General features: G+C 42.7%; 1 protein-coding gene across 1 annotated transcript in view; it reads right to left on the bottom strand.

Annotated features, from left to right (window-relative positions):
* Positions 1-8123, bottom strand: part of Cdc73 (cell division cycle 73) — a 114107-nt gene extending 105984 nt beyond the window's left edge. Inside the window, exons 1-3 of the mRNA XM_052737111.1 lie at positions 7942-8123; positions 4755-4860; positions 1177-1246 (exon numbers count right to left, since the gene is read on the bottom strand). Of these exons, the coding sequence (XP_052593071.1) occupies positions 1177-1246; positions 4755-4860; positions 7942-8072 (307 nt within the window). The 5' untranslated portion in view covers positions 8073-8123. The remainder of the gene's footprint in view (positions 1-1176; positions 1247-4754; positions 4861-7941) is intronic.
* Positions 8124-10484: the final 2361 nt, after the last annotated feature.

The following is a 10484-nucleotide window of genomic DNA, read 5'->3' on the forward strand; positions in this document are numbered from 1 at the left end:
GGCACAAGCTATGTGGAAGAGGAAACCTCAAAGGAGAAAATGCCTCTGTAAGATTATCTGTAGAAAAGCCTGTGGTGCATTTTCTTGACTGATGACTGATAGGGGTGGAGGGCAACTCACTGTGGGTGATATCAACCTTAGGCACCATGATGGTCCTGGAGGCCATAAGAAAGCAGGTTGAGCAAGCAATGAGGAACAGGCCAGTTAGCAGCAGTCCTCTACTCCTCCAGAGCCTCTGTATCAGTTCCTACCCTGACTTCCCTGGATGATGGAGTACAAGCTATAGAACGAAATAAACGCTTTCCTTCCCAAAGTGATTTTGGTCATGGTGTTTCATCACAGCAATAAAAAACCTAAGACAACTTAGGCACAGAAGTGACAAAAATACTCTGAAAGGTAAACAATGAACAGAATACCCAAAGTCTAGGGTCCCAAAATGCCAAGTGAAGGACTTCAAAGAAGCACTCTCCAACAGTATCAAATCTTCACAGGTAGGGGGTAAAAGGAAACAAAGGATGTGGCAACTCTCAAGTTTCTCTGACTTGAACGGGATGGTGAGGATGAAAGCTAGGCAGAAGGAACCTGGAGCAGGCAAAGGGGAAGCAGTGATATTATGTCAATTCTTTTTTTATAGTAATAAAAAGAAAACAGTGATAAATAGAAATGTGGAATCAGCCAGGTGGTGGTGGCGCACACCTTTAGTCCCAGCACTTGGGAAGCAGACAGGTGAATAGAGCTCTGTGAGCTCAAGGCCAGCCTAGTCTAAAGAATGAGCTCCAGGACAGCCAGGACTACATAGAGAGACCTTGTCTCCAAAAGAGAGAGAGAGAAATGTGGAATCAAAAAATAATTTTTAAAGAATAGATATTTGTACATGTATTCTAAAAGGTAATGATTCAGAAGGAGAAAACAGTAAAGCAAGACAGAAATAATAATTTACAGAGACAAAAGTCTTTGACACTATGAACAGAACCCTCATGCAAGGGTGGAGAGACAGCCTAACAATAGACAATGCTGTGCAGCTGCAGGGAGAAGCACAGAGACAGCTTTAGGTAAGGTATTTAGTGGAAATACAAACTTCCCACTACATCTTACTTCAAAGGGAAGATTTGGGAAAAAAAAAAAAAAAAAAAAAAACCAATGTTTAAAAGTGGGAGCAATTTTAAAACTACTCACATGCTTCCCCATTGAGATATCCAAGTAGATCTTTTCGGTCAGGTCTTCTAACCACAGGAATATTTTCGGTCTGAAGCCAAAATTTTAAATTAGATATTGAATGGAAGCAACTATGAAACTTGATAAATATCATGTAATCTCTGAATTTATCTAACAATCCTTAGTAGCATGTATTTAAAGTCACATTTGTTTAAAAAAAAAGCTAAAAATTATCTAAAATTCTTGAAAATTTCTCAAATGTTAATTTTCAGTAATTTTACTTTGGAAATTTCAGAAAGATAGATTCCAGACACTTGTTTGAAAGTAAGTAATAATTTTATCTTTTCTCAAAGTATCAATCTCAGGCTTTCTCAACCCTCGACTTTACTTTTTTTTTTTTTTTTTTGGTTTGTTTGGAGACAGGGTTTGTCTGTGTAACCCTGGATGTCCCAGAACTTGCTCTGTAGACCAGGCTGGCCTTGAACTCACAGAGATCCCCCTGCTTCTACCATCTAAGTGCTGGGATTGAAGGCGTGCACCACCACCGCCAAGCTGTTACTTAATTCTGAATTGCACTCAGGATGTTATGCACATACAGGGACACTACCTTTTCAGTCCCAATGTTGACTCACTTTATACTTTGTCTGTAGTGCTTTTTTCCCACACACAGACCAAACCTCTTCGAACTATTCAACTGAAACTCTTCCAAGTGAACTACATAAACCACTAAATACGAATTTTGATAATTAACAAGTACATGAGAACAAATGAACTCTAAGAAAATGGTAACTGTAGTAGTTTACCACCTTAGAGCCATGTGAGGAGCTGCAATAAGAAGTTGGCTCAGCAGCTAGAGCACTGGCTGCTCCTGCAGAGAAGCAGGGTTCAACTCCCAGCACTTCCGTCAGGTGGCTCACAACCACCTGTAACTCCAGTTCGGGGAAAGGGTTAGATTCCCCTGGCCGCATCTGGTACCTGAACTCATGTACTCATGTGTACTTAAGATACAACACAGCCGCATAAGTAAAAATAGCATATCTTTTTAAAAGATGCTTAAAACAAATAAAATGTACACTCAGGCATCAAGTCATCTTTGGGCCAATGAATTTTGCCATTACCAAAATTTTCCTTTATCATTTTTCTAATGTAAACAGAGTGAAAGAAAAACTGGTTGCCAAGGGATTGCAGATTAAAACCTTTGTCAACTATTATAAACAACAATGACGTAATAAGAACCCTTAGTATTACTAGCCAATTACCTCACAATGACCACTATATGTCACAACACCCAGTACTTGCACATACTTTTTTCTGACTTAGCTCAACAAATAAATCACTGAATTTTTTTTAAAAGGTCAGGCTGAATTTTAGTTTTTCCTTATGAGTATATATACAAGTTTAAAAACCTATAAGTATTTCTGTCATTGTCATTTTTTAATCAGCCTACACAGATTATTTCACAATCTCAGAGTCTGCTAAGGTATTTCAGAATCCCTTCAAGTGTGGCGCACATTGGAGCCATCTAAGAAACTGCAGGTCTGCTGACACTAGAGGCCCCAGGGGTCAGGAGCATCTACCTACTCCAGGAAGAGTTGGTGTACAACAATCAGCAAGAACATGGCAACTGAAAAAGCAACCTCTACTCTGCACGACTATAGACGGTTACATGTCTGCCCCCTTGGAAAATTCTTAAGAAAAACAAATGTCACATCTTAAAGGACTTGGAAATCCTTGGGTCCACAGTAACGACGGTAACTGTTATGAACTATAACCACTCTACAAGAATATAATCTTTAAATCTCTAAGTACTTCAATTTAACAAACAATTCTAACTGCTTGATTCCGTTTTGGGTTTTTGTCTGCCTTTTTTTTTTTTTTTTTTTTTTTTTGAGATATAGTTTCTCTGTGGAACAGTCCTGGTTGTCCTGGAACTCGATTTGCAGACCAGGCTGGCCTCGAACTCAGAGATCCACCTGCCTTTGTTTCCCAAGTGCTGGGATTAAAGGCATGTACCACCACCACCCAGGGCTTGATTCAGTTTTTATTTAAAGATCTAATAAAGAACAATGTAATGGTCAATTGCTAATATTTTCCCTACTACTTAACAATTTTAAGGTTTTTTAAAAATGTATTTAACACTGAATGTTTCTTGCTCAGAAAAGCAGTCCTACTGAATACTGAAGCCCATTCAATGATGAATCCTTTCTCAGCTAGTCCAAACAACAAGTTTCTATTCCAAAACCTCAACTATCACTGCTTTGAAGGCAAGGCTACAAAGCAGATCTCTCACAACATAATGCAATCCAGCAGCAGTGTCAGATCCCAAAGAGGGGCTCTACTGAAGGCAGGCAGGCACAATAATGGTGCCTAGGAAGAGTCTGTTCTAAGAATTTTAAGACATGAAAGTACTATTTTAAATTAATACAATGAGTAAAGTATATACTCATAAGTTAACACAACATTTAGAATGGATATTTGAATATATCAGCATCTCCAACCCTACCAAGGGATCTGATAAGGCCCTCACTTTCAATAAAAGCTAAAAGGCTGGGGTATCTCTAGAAGAGTATTTGTCAGTATGCATGAAGCCCTAGGTTCAATGTCCAACACCATAGAAACAAGGCATGATTCCACACACATCTAATCCAAGCACTGAGGTAGAGAAGCAAGAGAATCAGAAGTTCAAGGTCATTCTCTACTACATAGGTGCTGAAGGCCAGCCTGGGCTACATGAAACCCGTGTTCCTCCAGCGCCCAAAAAAAGCATCTGGGAAACCATCTTATTTGGACATTTATGGCAATTTGCAATGTCAAATTCAAATAAGTCTGAATCCTATTTACTTATCAGTTTTTAAAAGTCTCTTGCCTTTGGAAGAACGCCACCATAATAATCTCTGTAAAATGAAGCATTTTTAATTATTTCTAATGATTTTCTCTCAATAATGGATTTTCAAACACTGAAAAAGCAGATAAAACTGAAAAACAATACATCTGTCACTACAGTACCAAAATAACTACACTGTTTAAAATTCTAAAAGTATCTATTCATGTTGGATTTATTTATTTATTGAGAATTTCATACTGGAGTACTGAATGTACATCATTTTTACCCCTCCCTGCCCTCTATTACGTTTATACTAAGAAAAGTTTTCTTGAAATTAAACTGTAGTTCTGAATTATCAGAGTTCTTCCACCAGCTTACACATTTTTGAAACATCTATGAAAGTGCTTTTAAAACTTCTACTGTTATGCTGGGCAATGGTGGAACACGCCTTTAATCCCAGCACTCAGGAGGCAGAAGCAGACAGATCTCTGTGAGTTCAAAGACCAGCATGGTCTACATAGAAAGTTCCCAGACAGCCAGGAATATGCACAGAAACTGTCTCTAAAAACAAACAAACAAACTGTCTACTGTTATAAACATTACCTACATTTTACATGAATAATGAATTGTCAACTAAAACAACTGAATAAATCACATAGCAGCTTAATTTTGATGCTCCAAAACAATTTCAGACATTTGAAACCCATGAGGGAAAGTTATCTATACCAAACACTAACTGTTTAATCAATGAAATTTTAAAATGAATTCTACTTACAGCTGCACGTCGGACATAAACAGGATGAGAAAGGTGTACATTATTAAGTAGAAATAAGATAGAATCCAATGTGTAGTATTCTCTGGGTTGGCCTTCCTTTCCAGTCCTAAAATGATTAAAACATGAGTTTAATTAAGATTTTTAAATCAATTATTTAACCTTAGTTACATGTATTCATTTATCTATATCTACCTGATTATCTAACAATGTAGTTAACACAGCAAAAAATAAATATGCAATATAAACTCTTATAAGTGAGTTGTTGTTGGGGCAAAAAGACAGAATAAAAAAAATGAAAGAAGCAGGGAGAGCACATAAATTCATACTCTAAAATACTATATATACTTTTTTCTTTTCTATTTTTAAGATGGGCAAGGTCTCATGTATCCCAGCTGGCCTCAAATCGGCCACACAGTTGAGGGTGGCATGTTGTATGTGGTCCTGGAGATCAAATACAGGAACTCATTCATGCAGGGCAAGCACTCTACCAACTAGGCTACATCCTCAGCCTCACTTTACACATATTTTAAAATAAGACCTAAATTGTGTTCTGAGCTCTGTCAACAGAGAAAGCAACCCAACCAGCTGCTCAATGGAAAGATCATTCAGAGGAAACTAACTGCTCAGGGGAAGGATCACTAGGGCTGGCTGCACTTAGAAAATGAACATCTTTCTAACAAGTTCTAAACAAGATACTGCCATACAACATCCTCAACAATATTCTGAAAAGGAAACAGGATGAACTTCAATGGTATGATCCTTGTAACGTCTCTCAAACTAGACCAGTGACACAAAACCAAAATTTAATTCTGTGATTCAACAATGTAGTCTTGGGGGTACAAACTCTATAATGCTAACACATACACAGCTTTCCACTTCTCCCTTCCCCCTCCATCTGTAGTTATGATGGTTAAACTATATGAATCTATTTGAATGCAGCTCAATGTAATTTGTCCAAAACCTACTTTACTAGGTTCTATTATCACTTTTCTTCTAAACTGATACATCAAATCAGCCATTACTCGTTAATTATGTACAAAGTAATGGTAAAAAAGCAGAAAGCAATGAATGCATTAAGGGTACTAATTAATCTTTTATATATGTACGTACTTAGATGTACATACATGTAGAAATAACTATTGAAGATATGATATTAAAAGTTTCAATTTTTTCTAAGTTTTACTTTTCCACTTATTTATAAGCTCTTGTCAAAACATGCTTTCTACGGGTGGTGGTAGTGGTGCACGCCTTTAGTCCCGGCACTCGGGAGGCAGAGCCAGGTGGATCTCTGTGAGTTCGAGGCCCAGCTTGGTCTACAGAGCAAGATCCGGGACAGGCACCAAAACTACACAGAGAAACCCTGTCTGGGGGGGGTGGGGGGGGGATGCTCTTTCCAGGATTCATATCTAAATTATACAAGTCCCTATACTGGAAGGCTATTCCACCATTTCACTCAGAATTCTTATCCATTCTTTAAAAGTTACTCATCTGTTCATTCATTTATTAAAGGAAGGGACATTGTAAAATGGACGCATGTCAAACACATTTCCATGAAACCCTCTCTAAATATCCCACACACACCTAGAAGAAAACAACTTTTGGGGGAGACACACCTAGAAGAAAACAACTTTTGGGGGAGGGGGGGTTCGAGACAAGGTTTCTCTGTGTTGCCCTGGCTGTACTGGAACTCACTCTGTATAGGCTGGCCTGGAACTCACAGTGATCCGCCTGCCATAGCCTCCAGAGTGCTGGGATTAAAGACGAGCACTGCCTGTAAACAACTGTTCTCTTCCTAGCAGCTAGAAAGAAACATTTCGCATCAACTTAATCTGTTTCATCTTTCCGAGCTAAAATAGGTTAGCCTCCAGTAAGGCAGGAACCAGGGTTTTCAGCTTTTTTTTATTTCTCAATTTAAACTTATTTATACCTTGAGGGTTGATTTTTGGTTTGGTTTGGTTTTTGGTTTCTCTGTTTAACAGTCCTGGCTATTCTGGAACATGCTTTGTAGACCAGTCTGGTCTTGAAATCAGAGATCTGCCTGCCTCTGCCTCCCGAGTGCTGAGATTAAAGTCGTGCACCACCACGTCCGCTATATCTTGAGTTTTTTTAAAGAAAAATATTCATTAAAATCCAATAATTCTGCGTAATTTATTTGAAAGAGTAAAACACGTTAAACTCAGACTGTCACTTAATCAACATTTCAAAAAGAGAATCAATAAGTCAAAAGAAATCTTAACGTTGTCTAGTTTTTTAATTGACCATTCATGAAGTCATTCAAACAAAATGGGTACCAAAATTCTGACTCCATGATTCTAATTATCAAAGTGAAGCATCAATGACAGTAACATCATTAAAGAGGCCCCAGAGGATTATTAAACTTGATCCTCGGTGGCTTCCTGAGTGACTTAAATTCAAGGCATGCAAGGATCAATATTTCGAAAGATTCCTCTTTCGGGCGCTTTCCGAAAAAGCAGAGGATCAATTTCTCAGACCCATTTCACCAGTAACTTCCTCCCCAGTAAAGCCCTGCTTTCATCTCGAACACTGATTTTGCAGACTTCCAAACTCTCCCAATCTCTTTCTTTAATGAACTTCAAGTCTATGCCCTTTTTTTTTTTTTCTTGAGGAATAACAGCATTCTACCCAATGAAGGGGGGGGGGGGGGGGAGGAAAGAAAGAAAATTACCCAGGCGCTCCAAGAGCCTGGGGAGACAGTTGCAACACATGGCAGCCTCAGGGCAAAAAAAAAAAAAAAAAAAAAAAAAACTAAGAACAAAAAGCGACTCGGTGGCCGCCAGATGCTGTGCTTTGTGCTCCTATACCTACGTTCAGGTAGACGTGCACAACCCCACAGGGCGCGGACAAACCGATCCGTATTGGTGAGCCCCCACTGGGAAAGTCGGAAACTCCCAGGGTCCCTTTCCCTGTGGCTTCTCCAACACAGAAAAGAAAAAAAAAAAAGACTTGACCGCTCTAGAATCCGCTCCCCCTCTTGCTTCCACACCCTCAAAGTGCAACTTCTGCTCCAGCGAAGAACTTTTTCCACCCCCTCCCCAGGAGCACCCGTTTTCCTCCCATCCCCGAGGGACTCGGAAGGGGAGGAGGGGGGTTCAGGGGGAGGAGAGGTCGCCCGGGGGCGCCCGACGCGACCCCAACCATCCCTAGGCCGGAGCCACGGCGCACTTACCCCCACACGACATAGTTGGTCTTCACGTTCTTGGGCCAGGAGAACTCCCCGAAGATGACTTCGTCCCCCTTGACCACGATCTCCTTCTTCTGGATGTTGTACTGTCGCAGGACGCTGAGCACGTCCGCCATCTTCGCCCCCCTCGCTGCCGCTGCCGCCGCCGCTGCCGCCGCCGCCGCCGCCGCCGCCGCCGCCGCGGGCCCCGGGCACCGCCGTCGCCGCCGCCGCCGCGCCTGCCTCCTCCGGTCCCCGTCCGCCTCGCCCTGTCCCTCCGCCGCCGCCGCCGCCGCCGCCGCCGCCGCCGCCGCACTAACAGCCGTCCGCGTCTACGACAGCAGCACGGGCAAGTAGCCACCCAGGCCGCCGAGGACCCCGCGCTATATAAGGCAAGGCCCCGCCGCGGGCTGCCCGCGGAGAACGCCTGACGGACCCACGCTCCGACCCGCGCCGCGGGGCCGCCGCCAGGGGGCGCGGCGACCGCCCGAGCGGGCGAGCCTCCCAGACTCCCGCCGTGGGGGGGGGGGGGGGGGGAGACACGCTCGCTGCCGAACTCCCGGGAAACAGGGAGCCAGCCAGCCCGCCCGCCACGCTGCTCCTCCCTTAATGCAGAGGAGCATTAAGCGCAACGGGGCGCGCACCGGGCGAGAGCGCACAGCTTGCACCCCTGGGCGAGCCGGGCGAGCCCGGGCGAGCGACAGGTGCGCGCGCACCTGCCAGAGCGCTCCTGGACTTGCGGCCCTAGAGCGCGCGCTGAGGACTCGATCGACTTTTCCCCTCCCCGGCGGCGCGGAGCTTCGCTGTGCTGTGCTCTCTTAAAGCAAAGAATTTGGGCGTCGGACCCACGCTTAGAGAGAGGGCTTGAGGTCCCCGTGGTCAGGATAAGCTATTACAGAAAACTGGGAGTTTGGAATGTGGACGTTTTGGAGTTTAGGTTGAGTTCTGATTCAGGGGTGGATTTGCAAAGAAGGCAAGACGAGTTGGCTGGAAAACTATTCGTGCACCATTCACAACGCTCGATTAGTGGACAGAATAAAATTAGCATGAGATTAAGCTGAAAGCATCCTACAGAGTCTACGAAATAAAGTTAATTGTTGACTCTTCTCCTTTCTTGGAAATAACTTTTTCCATCCGGTAACTTCTCCCAGGTAATCACAAAAAGCCTCAAATGGTTCCAGGTTGTGAACAGAAAAAAAATATCCTTCAGAAACCTCAAACTAGCCGGGTGTGGTGGCGCACCCCTTTTAATGCCAATCCTTGGGAGGCAGAGGCAGGCGGATCTCTGTGAGTTCAAGGCCAGCCTGGTCTACAAAGAGAGTTTCAGGACAGCCAGGGCTGTTACCCAGAGAAACTCTGTCTCAAAAAAAAAAAAAAAAAGAGCCGGGCGGTGGTGGCGCACGCCTTTAATCCCGGCACTCGGGAGGCAGAGCCAGGCGGATCTTTGTGAGTTCGAGGCCAGCCTGGGCTACCAAGTGAGTTCCAGGGAAGGCGCAAAGCTACACAGAGAAACCCTGTCTCGAAAAACCAAAAAAAAAAAAAAAAAAAAAAAAAAAAAAGCACGCAAGCTCAAACTGTGAATTAGAACACTTTCGGACCACCGGAATTTTTTGTTTTGTTTTGTTTTGTTTTGTTTTGTTTTTCGAGACAGGGTTTCTCTGTGTAGCCCTGGCTGTCCTGGAACTCACGCTGTAGACGAGGCTGGCCTTGAACTCACAGAGATCCCTCTGCCTCTGCCTCCTGAGTGCTGGGATTACAGGCATATGTCACCATGGCAGGCCAGACTACCAGATTTTTAAGTGGCACTCAGCAGGTTTATTGGTACCCTTTTGGTTATGGGAACCTAGAAATTAATTCTACATACCATGCATTGGCTATGTACCCTAAACAAACATATACTTTAAGCTGACATAACCAAATTTCTTAACCTGTTTTGAAAAAAATGAAATTTTGTTGTGTGTAGTGAAGAGTATTTCCAATTTGGAAGTATGGGGTTAAAAAATGCCTATCCCACAAATGATGTCCTCCCTTCAATGTGTCTCTGAACCTCACTGCAAATGTAATAAAGAACTGAGTGAGCTTGGATATCCCATGAGCATCTCTGTATTTATGCCTATATCACAGCGCCCCGAGGTGTTTGGAATAAAGTTTGCTTCTGGTTAATAGACTCCAGTGGTCTGGACCCCGTTATTTGTACAACTCCAGGACCTAACAGTCCTCTTTATTTGTGTGCTTGCCTAGGAAATGAAAGGACTATAGACCTATAAGAGCATATGAATATCTAAAATATTACTTGGTACAGTAACAGCTCCTAGAAAATATTGAATTAATAAGTGAAAAGGTAAAGGCTCCTAGTAAATTTTTGCTTTGTTTTGTTTTGGTTTGGATTGGTTTGGTTTTTGTTTTTCAAAACAGAGTTTCTCTATGTAGCTCTCTGTCCTCGAACTCTCTCTGTAGACCTGGCTGTCCTGGAACTCAGAGATCCACCTGCCTCTGCCACCCAAGTGCTGGGATTAAAGGCATGCACCACCACCACCTGGATGTAAATT

Source organism: Peromyscus californicus, unplaced genomic scaffold, assembly GCF_007827085.1.
Source record: "Peromyscus californicus insignis strain IS unplaced genomic scaffold, ASM782708v3 Scaffold_14__1_contigs__length_90479793_seg_2, whole genome shotgun sequence".
NCBI classification, from domain to species: Eukaryota; Metazoa; Chordata; class Mammalia; order Rodentia; family Cricetidae; genus Peromyscus; species Peromyscus californicus.